The 16,352-nt window shown below is 46.3% G+C and overlaps 1 protein-coding gene and 1 pseudogene across 1 annotated transcript in view; one reads left to right on the forward strand and one right to left on the reverse strand.

Moving 5' to 3' along the window:
* The first annotated feature begins 361 nt into the window (after positions 1–361).
* Positions 362–16,352, forward strand: part of LOC126529316 (uncharacterized) — a 33,184-nt gene continuing 17,193 nt past the window's right edge. Inside the window, exons 1-5 of the mRNA XM_050176920.3 lie at positions 362–704; positions 4,157–4,318; positions 4,893–5,150; positions 10,143–10,355; positions 14,653–14,857. Of these exons, the coding sequence (XP_050032877.1) occupies positions 483–704; positions 4,157–4,318; positions 4,893–5,150; positions 10,143–10,355; positions 14,653–14,857 (1,060 nt within the window). The 5' untranslated portion in view covers positions 362–482. The remainder of the gene's footprint in view (positions 705–4,156; positions 4,319–4,892; positions 5,151–10,142; positions 10,356–14,652; positions 14,858–16,352) is intronic.
* LOC126529495 (U2 spliceosomal RNA) lies at positions 2,538–2,706 on the reverse strand (annotated as a pseudogene).

The following is a 16,352-nucleotide window of genomic DNA, read 5'->3' on the forward strand; positions in this document are numbered from 1 at the left end:
AGAATGAAGACTTCGGCCTCGACCCGTTAAAACCTTAAAAGACTCAATAAAGTTTTCCATTCCATTCCATTCTATGTTTTCATTTATATCGGAAGCATATGTACCTGCACCATGCTCCGTACCCTGCACGGTGCAGCTCTGCAATGCCGGTTTGGCCAACGTTCGGTTTTCGGCGTAAGCTTGCTCGTGTCCCATAAAATAAGAAACCGCGCAGTTTTCTGTGCGGCCTTTGATTTCATATATAACCGTTGTCGCACGAAAAACAATAAATAGTTGTCCAAACGGCTAAGCTCCGCCGCTACGCCGAATACAGAGACTACCACACTGAGTGGCGTAGCGATCCGTCTCTTCATCATCATCATCATTCATTTCTTTGCACTCGCCGGCGTCCGTTTCGAACGCGGATGGCACCGGCGGCGGCGAGGTATCTGTTTCTAGCATCGCTTCTGCCTCGCTAATTGCCGCTAAAACCGAGTCTAGAAATGGCTTGGCACGTCTCTCTAGCGTGGTTAGCAGCGGTGTCCTGCTTCGCGGCCACGGGTGAGCCTGTCGGACTACCGCAGTTCGTGGCGCCAACCGGTGTAGAACAAGGCGAACGTCAGTACAAAGCCGTGCTGGCTAAGATACCCGAGTACGGCGCGTGCTGGAGTGAAGCGGTCGCACGGCTCGAACGGGGCTGTGACGAGCTCACCGAGGAGTTGCAGGTATGCATTGGCATCCCGCTTGATTAATATTTGCATTGCTGAACAGTTTCACGCGGGTTTTCTTGAGCTGCGTGGTGCCATGCCATGCTTGCTAACATGCGCTCGCGCTACGTACAACACGGTCCCTGAAAACAGCTCGAACTTTTCTATCTAATATAGGCATGCGTCGGCCACCGCTTCGTGGATGGACATAATAGTGAGGGAACCGTTACCGGAGGTTCCTATCGTTCCTTTGAAGCCACGGAAAGCGTGGTGGAGCTGAATGAAAACGATTGTCATACGTACTGATCTTGTCACTATTGCATACAGTAAAATAAGGAGTAGGTCAACACGCTGGCCCGCCGTAAAGTGAGCGGTGAAAAAAAAAATACATATATATAAGTGGGACACAGACACACGTGCATTTCAGTATGACCACATGGATCAAGAAGCCGAGTGGTTCCTACCCACTCTGTCACAACGAACCCCTAATAATCGGCGCGACTTCTCTAAAGTGAAGCCTTAAGTTCTGCAGGTCCATTATCGATTGCGTCATCACACCTGCTCTGATTAGCTTAAATGAAGGAAATTGACAGTGTCTATAAAAGCAAACCAGCTGGCCTGCAAATTTGAGCGCACAAAGACTCGCCAAGGCATAGATTACTATTTTGTTTTGCATAGAGACCATGTAGAAGTTTATTCTGTATAAATGGCTGATTTTTTAATAAGTGAAATGACACTGCATGCAATACTACTATAGTTCTTCAGCACTGTCATGTTGTTAATGCAGCATTGCCTGCCATTGGTCGAGACCTCTAGGCGTGGTGTGCGACATTTCACTGAAGGCAGATTTGTTAGGAAACTCAAAAGTTACAGAAAAAAATTGTTTTTTTCAATACAAGTGAGATGGCAGTCAAAGAATCGTACTGCTCCCATATCCTAGTACACCACTACATAAAGTTAATGGAACAGGTTGTGATGCGTTATCACAAGAGTACAGTAAATGAGCTGTGCCATTTTCGATGCCGTCGTCATCAAGTAGTCTTCATTTTCATCATGCGGCAGCCGGAGTGGTGCAACCACCTGGTGGTGTAGAGTTCAACCAGACAAACACAGAGCTAAAACTGCAGTAACCCATTATATCCTGCTTCGCTGCTGGTGTAAATTTGTGGCAGTGGCATAGTTGTGATTACGCTGCTGTCAAAAATTTACACCAGCAGCTAAGCAGAATATAGTAATTAGCTTTGTGTTTGTGTGGTTGAGCTTTGCGCCACCAGCTGGTGCCACCAATCTGGCCGCTCACGTTTACGCCCTTGCTAAACCGGCAACACCGAACGCACTAAAATTCTCTGTTGTCCCACCCATTCATTCAGATATCCGGTTATGTGCAAAACGTTTTGCGCAGCGTAGATTCTAGCGGTGTACCACATGTGGGATCTACACTACATATATATATATATATATATATATATATATATATATATATATATATATATCGAAATGGGCTATAATGCATCTCATTCATTCGAGTTTAATTTTTGCATTGCTGCTCAAATACTGACCTTGAAGAACACGCAGTGTTGCATAGGCACCGGGAAGTGGCGTGAGGGCATGGGGGTGGGCCTTGTACTATAGTGCCAGTTGAGGCTGATGTTTGTGACATGAAGCGATATTGCGGTTACCTGGTGCTGGTTCCACGCTAGACAGCACTACAGCCAGGCCCTGGCTGTAGTGCTGTGCTGTGCTTGACGTAAGTGCATCTTGACTAGCATTGACCATCTGGAAGAGTTCATTCTTTTTACAGTGAAGCTGTGTATGGCTAGGGTTCTGTGCATTTTTCTTCTGCATGTGCAAAAACTGTGGGCCGATCCCGAAGATTGCGCAATACCGGGCCAACTCGTGCCAGAGGTGAAGCAGGCTTCAAGCACTCCGCCAACTTGCAAAAATAAGTTTGATATCTTGGGTCTAAATACAACCCGTATCGCATATTAAACTGATAAGAACAGATACCTGTGTCGGCAATGGCTACGTTCGCACCGGTGTTCCAAGCGCTTGCGCATCTACTTTCCTTCCGCTCTCCCGTGGTGGTGGTCCCGTCACGTGTGTCGGGTTTCCTCCGGCTCCTTGGTGTGGTGGTTCTATAGTCCACGTCAATGTATATAAAAATCACTGTAAATGAGTTAGTACTTTTGTGCAAAATACATTGTCACCTCTGTACCGTGTGCTTAACAGCTTCACTGGTCACAGAGTGAAACCTTCACAGAGTGGAATCGCTTATGATTATTTTTTCTGCTCTTCCCCCCCCCCCCCCCCCCCCCCCCCGCTTCGGTTGCCACGTGGCATAATGTCGGTATGAAACAAAATATAAGGCAAATTAGTTCTGCAGAATTCCGCAAAGTGGAGGAAATTTTCTCCAAGGGAAAATTGACAACCCATATGTAGCACGAAGCTATAAAGAATACGCCATGTGGCTTTTCAGAAACAAAGATTCGTAGTTGAAGACCAGGAGACGTTTTTGTTCAACTACGAAGCTTTGTTTCTGAAAAACCCATGTGGGTTTCCTTTGTAGCTTCGTGCTACACACGGGTGGATGTAAATTTTCCCTTTCATGAACTAAATGTAAGCATGCAGGCCCATTTCATAGAGACACTGCAATAGTGACTTATAAAATGTATTGTCCGTAATCCATCTTTCACTGTCATCAGCTTGATCACAGATCAATTTCACACCTTTAAGTACACTTTCGCAGATTGTCTTTGTACCAAGGCGTGTCCAAAGTAGATGGCGGGCATCTGCTGCAGACACAGGAGCTTGGGGTTAAGCACTGTCTGACCAAACCTCGCAGTGAATCTTTTATCCTCAGAATATTGCGCAACTGGAACAATCTTCCTGCACCCACAGTTACCTGTCACCAACCGTCACTCGATTTGTCCCTCTCTAGCTGACGTTGTACTTTACCCACAGATTGAAATACCAACACTGAAGTGCGTGGTTTTTGCTCATATAGTGGAAAGCAAAGGGTGGAGATATGTGAACAACTCTGACGTGTTGCAAGCGCTGCTTGCTTCAGTTTATTATTCATTCATGATACAACATGTTAGATACAAATAAATGTATGCATCACAGTTGATTGTGCATCTCCACCCTGCACAAAAACTAATTTCTGCTTCAATCATTGAGTAAATTACGCTGGGGAAATCGTTTTTGTATGTAACATTTGTTATAGAATTGTACGAGCAGATATTATATACTAACATATTGAATCACAGGTGACCACTCCCCTTTATAATGCCTATGGTTTGGAGGTTATTATTAAACCAATTAAACATACACTGGTATAGTAATTTTTCATTGTGACAATACAATATTTATGTAGTGTATATTTTTAGGGGTGGAGGGTGGGTTCGTGTAGCAGTACAGTTTAGTAAGCACTGGTGTAATATTTATGCCATCCTCTTCAACTGCCGGTGCAGGGTCGGCTTGCACTGGCCTTCACAAGCTGCTTCCTGGAGAAGATGGGCCAGCCGCCGATTCGGTGTTCCGACTCCCAGCCGCTGTCGCGCTGCCCAGCTCTGGCCCGATTTCTCGAAAAGCCCTTGGCCACCTCGTACACCCAGTTCTTCACCCACACGCAGGCAGGTGGAATCGACAGCATTTTTTGAACTTGTCAGATTTTGCGGAAAGGCTGGTTGTGTGTTCGCATGCAGATAGGGAGCCAAGGCAGTGCGGTGCATGGTTGAGGTTTCTGACGCATGGAGATCAGACTGGCCAGTGGTGGCTGTCAACTTCTGAGATGAAAACACGCAATCTGAGTGTGCATAACTACCAACTGTCCGAGATTTTTTATAAATGATAGAAATTCTGGCTTGTTTTGTGATCTTGCAAATGTTACAACACCTGCTGTGGTGGCTTAATGACTACTGAGTTCTGCTACTAAGAATGAAATAATGGGTTTGATTCCCGGCAGCCATGGTTTGGTTTTGATGCGGGCAGAATGTGAGAATGCTCGTGTACTTATGCTTAGATGTGTGCTAAAGAACCCCAAGTGGGTCAAAATTAATCTGAATTAATCTGAAACCCTCCAGTAAGGCGCCTGTCATAGCGCTAAGGTTGCCTTGAGATGTTAAACCCCATGAATGAATCAATCAATCGCTGTTGCAACCTGCCATGTGTTGAAGTGTAATTCTTGGCTGTGTCTGCATTTCGCAGGTGATATGCGCATTCCTGCGCAGCCGTAAATGGCAGGCGGAGGCGGCACGTACCATCACCGAGCTGGGTGCGTCCAGCGTGCGCGCCACAGCCGAGCTGAGGCGTGCGGCCGAAACCCAGGCGCAGCTGGTGCGGCGGCAGCAGCAGATGTTTGCTAACACTGAGCACCTCAGGCAGGAGCTTGTCAGCGCGCACTCGACGCTCCGCGAGCACCGGGAGATGCTCGACACGAGCCTGCTTCGCCTGTCCTACGTGCAGGTGAAGAAGCATGGTTCGGGGTCACGTCGGGGTCTCTTTTGGGTGGAGCGTGCAGTGAGGTAGTTGTGTTTGTGGTAACGTGAGCAGTAGTAATGGTCACTATTAGGGCTGGACATTGACTAAAAACTTTGAGTCGATTGTCGGGAATATTTTATGTAGCGTATAATCGAACTTGGGGATTTACATCTGAGACGAAAAAAAAAGAAGATAGAAAGGATTAGGAAGACTGGTAACTCATGCATGTGGGTATTGCAGGAAAGCAAACCGTGCTATATTTGAATCAATAAGTGCCTGTTGGCGACATTCTGCGCGAATACAGCATGACTAGCTCATGTGGATGCAATCGAAGGATGAGCCATGGAGGCAAAGAAGCTTAATGGTCTCTTTTAGTAGAGAATTCCTGTGCTTTCTAGTAGTCATGTTAGCAGCACTAAAGAGGCGCTCGCATGGTGCTGGATTCTCTGATGGCTTGAAGTGCAGCATGCATGGGTGACTTTTGTCCCATGAGACCTACAGGTGCCCTGTCAGTTGGTACATCGAAGCCCAATCTACCATTCGCTTGATCCAATGCTCTGGTTTGTTGATAGTTATAAACAGGCCTCCAACAGTGATGGTGATGTTCACTGCAATTCGATGCAATAAATTTTCTTTTTCCAAGCAAGGACAAACCCCCGTTAGTCTTTGTTATCGTGAAGAAATGGTCACACGAACCAGCAAGAGTATTGCATTTATACAGTGGAACTCCAGTTATATGTCTTCCGATTTTGCGACATTCCATGCTTAAACGACAGATTGGTGCAGTCCTGGCAAGCTCCGCTTCAATACAATGCATTAGATACCTCAATTATATAATGCGAGAAGAATGTGCACGTCCCGTCTCATTTGACGACCTGTGCAAAATTGCAAGCCCAACGGCAGATGTGTGAGAAATGCCAGCTTCTGGCAGCTTCCTCGTGACGCCATCCGCTCCATCGAGAAGGGGAGAGCGCCCCTCCACATGTGGAAACCTCCAAGTGGCTTCCAGCCTCTTTCCTAGCCTCCGTATACCTTCCCTTGCATTCGCTCTCATCATTTATTTGTCACCTTCCCCCTCTTTACACCACACAACTGCCACCTGCCTTTGTCCCTTCGTTGCCATCTCATTGCACTTTCTCTCTCAGGGCCACATTCTTGATGTTTCCGCTAAGCTGATAGACCATCTCATGTGCCGACTGAGTGGAGTCTGTGCTTCCACATCTCGGGTTGTGCAGGGAAGCTTGGTGCTTAAGGAGTCCACCCACACCGTCACAGGCATTCTTCCCGTGCCCGGTAGCAGAAAATATCCACCTTGCATATATATACTTGGAGTGGCACAACTCGTACAGTTGGTACCTATTTTTATAATGGCTCACTACACTATCGCTGACGTATGTTACGTGACAGTAGATGGGTGCCTTTTCATCTAACACTTCGTGCACTCTACCTTGGGGTTAGCAAGCATGTGCTGCGTCGTGATGCATGTCGTCGCTTATGACAGCAAAGCTGTGTGTTGCTTCCTTTGTCGTGGAGACACAGGTGAAAATGCACATTTCTGTCTTGTGTCAATGGTATGACTGTTTTATTTGAGAGGACAGTCCCATTTTCTGCAAGATCAAAACGCAGAACAATGCTTCTGCAGTGCTAGCACTTCTTTGCCTCATGAATAGCTGTGGCTTGTGTGGCGTATGTATTCGTGAGCAATCCATACGGTCATTTATTTGCCGAGTTCTTTCACAAAAAGGGTTGGAGATGACGTCTTCTTGATCAAGTCACGGTCACTGCTTTCCCAAACAGCAAATGTGACCTTGTCCTCGTCGACCATTCCCAGGCTGGCCAAAGTAAGGATTTCGCTCCATGGGCAGCGTTTGCATTCACCTAACATACAATCTGTGGTTGGGAGCCGTAAAGGCACAATGCTTTCATGCCTTCCTATGAGATTTTCATGCCTGTTACATTCTCAAGCGCGGAGATGCAAAGGTTGGCATTAGCACAGTAAACACAAATGCAAATCTCTTGTTGTAGTGCAAGCAGCACCCGTTTTGGACGCAGGCTGTAAAACTTTGATAGGGCGATGGCACTGTCGGGGTGAGCTGCTTTGAATATCTGGAGCATTTAGCAGATAGAATGTGTCATAAACTGCTCTGAGACATACTCTGTCTGGCCTTTCGTGATGACTGACACATCTTTCTTGTTTGGGCTCTGCCGAGAGTACGCAAGTTCGTTCTTGGTGAACTAGTCAAGCACAGCTTGTACATCTGACGGGACAGATAAAATTTGGCCGCATCCCATGCTCCTCGTGCCCATTTCGAGCCTTTCCGAGCATGTACGTTATGACAGCTGGGATTGCCTCTGGAACATGTTTATTTTCAGCTTCTGATGGCATGATGGTTAAGAGACAGAGGCGCTCTCGATAGGACCTTGAAGCCTCGTACGCTTGCTTCAAGCTATTCAACCAGCCAGCGCATGTACAACATTCTGTGACAGATGGTTCAGGTGAACTGACACTTTCGTATGCAGCACTTAAAGTTGAACGTATCTTTGTCACCATGGCGCTTCCAATCTCGGCCTGTTTTCTCTTTCCGCGAGATCGTCTGCTGCGTTTGTGAATGGAAGATGGTGGCTTCAATAGTAAAACATCAGAAGAAAGATGGACGTACCTGTTCAAGTCATCAATCGCTTCTTCGTGAAGGAATGCCTCGTCTGCTTCCATGCAGATGTCGCTAGATGAAGACAGGATTTCCTTGAGGTGTGTAAAGCAGTGCTGGCAGACCTCATTGGTGTCGTGAATACCCTCAGCCGCTGCTAGTAGCTTCTGCAGGAGGCAACATCCAAAACGTTTGCACAACAAAGGATTTTTTTTCTTAGCAATCTTCTTATTGTGAACGCGTAAATAATCGGCACAGAGTACTCTAACTGAGCTATGAGCTGCATGCATCACATGTGGTGAACAGCTACACCAAGTCGAAACGTTTATACTTGACAGCACCACACTCTTTCTGTCGCTTTTTTCGTGCTGCTGTCGTGACTGAGCTTCCAGAATGTCTCGTGGTTTCATGTTCTATGGGTAAGGCTGTCTAAAGCTTTTGAAAACGTGTGGGCCACGCTCGTTATTGAAGGACAGTGCCCTTCTGGTGCCACCAGTGACCTCTGCTGTTCTCGGCATGGGAAAGTGTGCCAGCAAGGTGCTAACAAAACATAATAAATTAGGTAACTTCGGCAGCCTTCAGCTCAGTCATGCCGCACTGCACTTATTCAGACAGCTGAAATGCAGAGGTCAAAGTCTAGGTAAGACAGGAAGATGTTATCTGTAAGCGACATGAAAAAGATATAACAGGAAGCTAAATAAATGGCTAAGGAAATGACTCAGATAAGTTTTTAGAGAGGTACAGTATGAGTTGGACGTGGTGGTGCCGAAGAAGGTTACAGTATCCATTGCAGGGGGGGGGATGGGAGCCGGCAGTGAAGTAGCACCTCCATAATAGGGCACCTGCTGATTACGGGAGCGCTCCGTTGCTTACGGATTAGCCTGCCTTGGCGCCACTTATATGTGATTTATTGGTGCACCAGGTGGGTTTTGGCCAACATCGGCCACAACATGCACTCGTGGTGTCTCGCAAGCTGTTGACAAGCGAATAATGGAGGTGTAAGCGCGATGCTCAGAGAGGTTGTAGGCTGCAAACTGAGTACGGATTAGCACTTTGGGAGGTGACAGCCCCAAACGCCTGCACACGCTAGACCCAAATATAGTCTGACAATACATTTTTGTTGAAAACAACCTGCCAGAGCAAAGTTCTGAACCGGCAAAGAAATTAGAACTAGATTTGCATGCAATGAAAACTGATAGACAACCAGCAAAGACATTAAGGCCAGCATGCTCAACATGGGCCCGTTATATTTAGTGAATAAAGCAAATGAGGAAACATAATTGCGCCCACGTTTTGCCCGACATAAGTGGACTTCCACCGAAAATTTTTTCAAAGATTGGAACCAGAGTCTTTGTGTTTTATTTTCTTTTTGAAAATGAGTTTTTTTAAAAAGCTTGTTTATTTAACTATATTTTCCTTCTGTTTCATGTAGGAAGATAATATTTTGCATAAATGTTACAAAGAAAACATTCTTTGCTTGACATGTTTTCAAGTTTCTGTGTGAAATAGAAAATGCGCGAAGATGCATCAGCCATGTTTGGAATTTTTTTACATTTTTGTAGTTTGTGGACAGCTTTAAAAAAACACATGGAACTAATTTATTTTGAAGTGTGTTAGAATGGGCAGGAAATGTTTTTTGACACAACATTCTTAGTTTGCATTTTATTCGGCTGTGAAATTGGAAAACATTGTGGTAAGCGATGAGGAGGACACTTGCGCCGCCACCTTCAAATATTTCTTGGGCTTGCTGGGAATGCTTTTTCGAGAATAACATTTACGATTCTGTGCAGTTTGAATATTCTTACATGACATATATAAAACTCCTGGAATCACCCTATTGTGTTACACCTGCAACTGTTTGCACTAATTCAGCATGGGCACACACCCTTATTAGCTTTTACGTTTAAATTTACGGATTTACGGACTTACTGTTTTACGGATTGTTTGTAGTTTAGCCCGATAAGGGCAGATGGAGCGTAGTAAACAAAGCTGCAATAACGTTCAAGCCACATGCATGAAGATCAGACAAATCCACGTGCTAACCGTCATTTCTTTTGTAGTTGAACAATCGCAGCACTGGAGTTCCCTCTTGTGATTTTAGCGGGAAACTGTGCTGACACAGGCTGTATTGCTGGCGGCTCTCTGACTGATGTTTGATGCCAACTGCATCGCCAGATGTCGCCGCTGCTGCACGTTGTGGGAACTCTCTAATACAGTTTCACTGGAACGCATGCACATCTCGATACTAAACGCAAGTTTCCAACAAGTCTGACCCTAATTGAAGCTCATTGTGTGTTTCTCTTGGATCTTCTTGCCTCCATGCTTGCAGGCATTCTTTGTGGACCAGTTTGCGACGCTGCACTCGCTGGGATACTATGCCATCGCGGTGGTCCTGTCCTTCCTCATGACGGCCTCCAAGCGCACGGCTGGTGCCCGCCCCTGGCTGCTCCTGCTCTTCCTGATTAACCTGCTGGCTGAGCGGTTGATTGTCAAGTGGGCCTCTCTGGATGCTATTGACCGGGCTGCACCACTGGCGTCGGATGTGAGTGCCCCTGTTTTCCACCTGCCAGTTTATTGTTAAAGTATGTACGGTAGGCTACTGTTAGATTTTTCGGTAAGTTTGATCCTAACCGGAGGTCCTGGCCTGTGCCCATTCATTTCTACGGACTCAGCCTTTCGTCATTTCGATATTAACATCAGTCATCACCGGATAATTCGAACTTGACCAGTTATCATGCATGTGATTGGCCCCTATGGTGATCCCAATAGTGACTGACCCCCTCAGTGGCAGCATGTCAAGGTGGAGCTTAGAGGACAGTGAATTCGTTGAACACACATGATTTCCTGCTGAAAACGCCTATTTTATCCCTGCCCTAGGAAGATTTTCAATCAATAGCAGTAGCTCACAATCTCACAGTAGTAGTATTTACGTGATTCTAATGTATGCCTTTTTTCCCAAGAAAATTAGGTTGAAAATTGCCTGCGAGGTGTAATTGGGTGCGAAACCAAAACCGTGTTTTGAGTGTTCATATGCTTTAACGCATAACAGCGCTTTATTGTGGTGAATCTGACTTTTTGATCCCGGTCTCTGTTTTCCAACACATATTAGACCCTTGCCCATTTTGCTTACTAAAAAAATCAGGTGTGCATTAGATTTCTACTTTAGGAGCTTTGATTTCATTTTTAGTTTAGTATTCTACTTTGGACCCATAGAAAGCAGGCGTACGTTTCATTTGGAGGCATGATAAAATCAGGCAAAAACTGCCAAATGAATTAGCGGTGTGTCCTGATATTTTTTCTCCATCTTGTTTTATTCAATCAATTTAGTCAGTTCTCTCGGTGTCGAACAGAAGTCAACTGTACAGTAAAATCTTAATTCAAGGTCTGTCGGACCAAAGGTATGTCCCATTTCATTGGGCTCACCAATTATCGAAAAGCGAGAAAATGTAAAAGCCAACAACAAGATATGGTTGAGCCCAGATATAACGAACCTAAGTGTCACATGGTGCCCATTTGTTATATATGTTGAAGTTCATAATAAGTGTAAAGCACCTAAAAGAAGTTGCCAGTCAAAGCAAAGTTCATTCCTTTGAAAAGAAGTCTGATATGGTCATTTGCTTCTGCAGTGCAGACCTGATGACGGCTGTCTCTAGTTTGTTTAAAGCGGTAATGTTCTCCTCATCGAGGCCCTTGATGTAGACAACTGCCTGAAGGTCTTGATGTAGCTTACGGCTTTTTGATGCACTTACGGGTTTGGTTTTGAAGATTGGTCGTCATCCAACTCTTCAGTGTCTCTCTCACCCTGCACTTCAGGAATGATGTCATAATCTGTGCACGCTTTCATGACGCCAGCATCATCATCTGCGAGAACAAAATCTTCACAGCCGATGTCACAGAGGCCCATGTCGGAACCGATGACGCATTTCCACTGGTCATTGGTGGACTTGTTTTCTTGGGAAACATTGGGCTCGACATCAAGCCAGTCTTGAGGAATAGGCTCCCAATGCAAGATGCCGTCACTTCTGCCCAGGCCGCCCTCACAATCTCAACAGCTGAATAAAAGGAAACTCAAAGCGGCAAGTTGGAGGCTGGATTACCAACAGCGATCAGCATGCACTGCACAATGCAGTGCTTATACGCTGCTTCAAATACGTGGATAATGCCCATGTCAAGTGGCTGTGCTTTTGACGTGAAAATTGGTCTCAAGAAAAGCACAGTCGCTGCTGCCAGGGCAGTCTAACAGTTATCATGCCCAAGCAGCATGCTTTTGCCTTGCTCCTGCATGTTGTGTTTGAATTTGATGAGCCATTTGGCAAATAAGTCAAGCATCATCGATGCTTTTGCATTGTGCTTGTAGCTCACGGGCACATAGTTGCAAGAACAATGTGGCTACTTTGACTTGCCAATTACGAAGAGCAAGTGCCAATCTCTGCCATTCATGTTTGTGCACAGAAGCACAGTAATGCATACTTTACTCTGCTTGCCACCAGCACGTTGCCTTTCATGGTGTGCATTTTGTCCGAAAGAATGCGATAAAACAGTGCAATTTCATCTGCGTTATAGACATTTCACTCCGTTTAGTTCGCAATGGTGGCTTTGTTCATTTAAAAAACATGCGTTAACATTTCCGTCACTTGCTGAAGTCCCATCGCTGATAATCAATTTGAAAACAATGCCATTGTGCACTTTGAACTGATGTAGCCAGCCAGTGCCTGTGCAGAAGTCGGGAAAATGCAACAGAAACGCGAAGTCTTCAGCTTTAGCCAGCATCAGTGGTCCGCTGATCGAAATACGCTGAACCCGCGTGTCGACAAACCACTGCAACATCTGCACACCGTCGTAATTTTGGCGCCTCAGCAGACCATTGCCGCCCGTCATAAGGTGGCCTCCATTGTACTTTAGCTTGCTGCAAAGAAGGCACTCGTCAATTTGCACTATCTTCCTGGGGTCACCAAGTGGAAGTTATGCCAGCAGCTCGTCCCACGAGGCCTCATGAGTGGTGTTCCTCCAGTCGGTGATGGCATGCTCTGACAGAGTAAACAAGTCACCAGTCATTTACTTCAACAGCCACGCGTCTATGCTTTTGCTCACACAGTACGTGAGCCAAATCACTTGATTCCTGGAGAGGTGGATGTTCGGAAGGCCGAGGTGGTCTGCGTTGGCGAAAGATCTTCCTTCATCTCTTTGCCCATGCATTGCAATGGTACCGTGCAACTACAACGGGTGCTTTCGGCACCTGTTGCACTGGAAGGCAGCCCGGTGTCCATTCTGAGTCTTCCTGTACAATATGACGGCTTCACCTTTGCAGGTTGGTTGGTCCGAGTTGAACCCCACCTCGTTGCAGGTGCCCCAGTACTCCTACAATGCCACCAGACCTGGTCTGGCGCTGGGGTGCGGTGAGCGCACAGCGCTTGAAGCCGGATCGTGGACCATGGGTATTCGCCATGGTCTGCATGACCACAGAGGAGCTGCAACATTTCAAGGTCGACCGACGAGAAGTGGCGACGCCAGGCCCCATTATTGCAGTCAATGTTCAACCAGGGACCATTATTCACAGTGACGAATGGGCCTCATACAACTGTATCCCAAATTTAGTGGACGCTAATGGAGTGAGCCTCAGTCTGCATTCGGAGACAGTAAACCACAGTGTGAACTTTGTGGACCTTATCACGGGTGCTCACACTCAAAAAACAAAAGTTGGCAAAAAGTGCCATCTCCTCACCGCTGTGTACAGGATAACTGCACCGCTGCTGGTGTCGCACCTGAAATGGCTGTGGTGGCATTCAATTAATGGCCACATGCACTCCAAGTACTCTTTTCTTCATTTGTTAGAAACCATTGCTCAGCGCTACCCAGTATGAACACTTTCCTGTGCTTGTTAGAAGCCATTGCTTGGCGCTACCTAGTGTGAAGGTACATCACAAAGTAAAGGAAAATAAAGCTTATTTTTTTGACCCGTTGCTTGTATGAATGTTTTCTGGCATTCCTGTGTGCTTACATACATGGTAAGCCTGCGGCAAGGCACTTTTGCGCTAGGCGGCACCTACTCCATCTTTAAACGTGAGCTATCTTTTGAAAGCCCAGTGCGAAAACCATGCACACACCTATCTGCTTATACGGTAAGTGTGTGGCAAGAAGCACTTCTGCGCTAGCTGACACCATTTAGCGCGAGTAGCAAGTGATCTGTTGAAAGCAAGCCAAGTGTGAAAAGCAGGTGCACACCAATCTGGCCTCATAAATGTGCGTGCAAGCACGTAGTGAGCTGTGCCAATCCAATCCAGAAGACAGGAGGAGGGGGAATGCTGTGCCACCATCTTGTAACACTAAGCTCAGCATTAATCTGAAAGTAGCTTTCTTTTTTTTACGCTGCCCTTATTTTGTTGCAGTTTGGCCTTTAAGAGAGGCACTAAAGGAAAACATTAAGCCGAGCTAGATCGACACGCTAGGCTTCTCCGCTATTAGCGAATTCATCATTTGCAGTGAGAACAGAGCTTCTGTAAGTGAGTAAATGACGAAAATGAAAAATTGGAGTGGCATCACCTATTTTGGGCTGTGGTACCTCTCACGTGACGTCTGCACTGGCTGGTTCACAGAGAGCGGCCAACATGGAAGGTCATGTGGAGATTATGTCAACTCGTCTATTCCAGCGCAGGCAATTTAAGTTGAGCAGCAGCAACAGCGCAATTTTTGGTAGCAATATGCTATGCAGCGAAGTCACATATTGGCACACAGAAAATGATTAGACTTCTAGACAAATTATCTACCGCCTGAGCTCGACTTAATTTTTCCTTTAATGTAACTTTAAAGGAACGGCTGTTGTTGCCCATTGATCATTGCAGAGCCCCCTGGGCATTCACATTGGTCTGTGCCGCCGTCTCATCTCCCTGTTGGCCCTCTGCGTATACCTGTACCAGCTGTACACGTTCCGTGACTTGGCCACGCTCAACAATCAGTTGCTGCTGGACCTGCAGGCCGAAATGCGAAACCTGCGCACTTCCCACTCACCCTTGGGTAGCCCCCGGCAGGAGCAGGACCCCCGAACTGGTAAGTGAAGGTAGATGGAGAAGCAGCAGGCAGTCTGGGCACGTTAGAAACTTACCATGTTTTACACAATGAGTAGAATGCGTGAACTAGACCCCTGAAAGATGCCTATCTGAGCAACTCGGACATCAAAGTCAGAGAAGCTGCACTTGCCCTTTGGAAGTCCTAAGTGTCTGTTCTGCCTCTACCTGAAATCTATACCCGAGCCTTTTCAGATGCTTCACTATATTCGAGATTAGTTCTTCTATACTCTCCACTAAATTTGAAACATGTGTTCCTGTTTACAGTAGAACCTTGTTGATACGATCTCGTGTCGTAAGATTTCTCCGTGTCAACATTCGAGATCAAGAACACAAAATACTCCCCGATATAGTTGCGCCCTTTCTTTACCAGTGTTCAAAGAAAACATTATTTTTTGGCACCAATGCTTAGTACATTGCCGAAGTGCAATCATATGATACGTTTTTCGGATGCTAGACCCCATGTGAAAAATAATATGTGTGAGGCATGCGTGATCAAGAGCAGCAGGCACCTGGCACGCACTCAGTTTCCCTTTCCGTGGTGCCAGTAAATCTTGCGTGTTATTGCACGTTGCATTCACAGATATTGTTGCCAACCCTACTGCAATAATCACCTATCCGTAAAGGTGGATGAATATAATTTTTTTTCTAATACGAATCAAATACACATAGTGGATATTGAATATAGAATAATAATCGCCATCATAATTTTTGTCCCTTAAGGGCTGCTTACAGGATACAGTTAAACCTCGATATAACGAAATTATCAATATCATAAAGTATTTAACTTTTCATAACCTCATGTCCATAACACGCCGTGTATTTAGAACCTCAATATAACAAAGTGTGTGTGCGATTTCAATATAACGAAATTTCACTTCTGCCGTGGAGGAATGGCGAGACAATAAATGAAAACTTTTGCGGACACAGATGGTCAAATGACTGAATTACAAGCGGCTGCTTGCAAATGCACCTCTCAAATCGCACGCGGCACTAAGTGGAGCTGCATCATGTTCCGTATAAAGTCCAAGTGCAATAAGATCCTATCATGGCCCGCACAGTTTGTGCTTTAGGTGAGATTGAAAGTGTGAGGGTGAGACAAGAAAGATGATGGCTTCACGAGTGCTGGCTTTCTGTGCGAGCGAAGGGAACGAGGGGGAGGGAAATGCGATCAAGGGCGCGCGAGGGGGGGCAGTTGGCGCTGTGCGATTTCTGGTGCGTGTCTTGGGCATGGCTGCAAGCACGGCGGAGCGCGTGCGCAGCCGCGCACCCTGCTTTGAGGTAGTCTGCCGCGTGTGCAAAGTGGGCGTGCCGAGACAGCCTCGCATCATGTTAGCTGTCTTCCCTTGCGTTTAGTATTGGAGGTTGCGTAATCTCGAGTTTCGGCGATTCGGAGCGAGAGGTAAACGACGCATCCGCTGCCGGCACTCTCCATGATAGCGTCGTCATGATGCGGGCGTCGCTATAAGCTGTGAGAA

The sequence above is a fragment of the Dermacentor andersoni genome, chromosome 8 (assembly GCF_023375885.2).
Source record: "Dermacentor andersoni chromosome 8, qqDerAnde1_hic_scaffold, whole genome shotgun sequence".
NCBI classification, from domain to species: Eukaryota; Metazoa; Arthropoda; class Arachnida; order Ixodida; family Ixodidae; genus Dermacentor; species Dermacentor andersoni.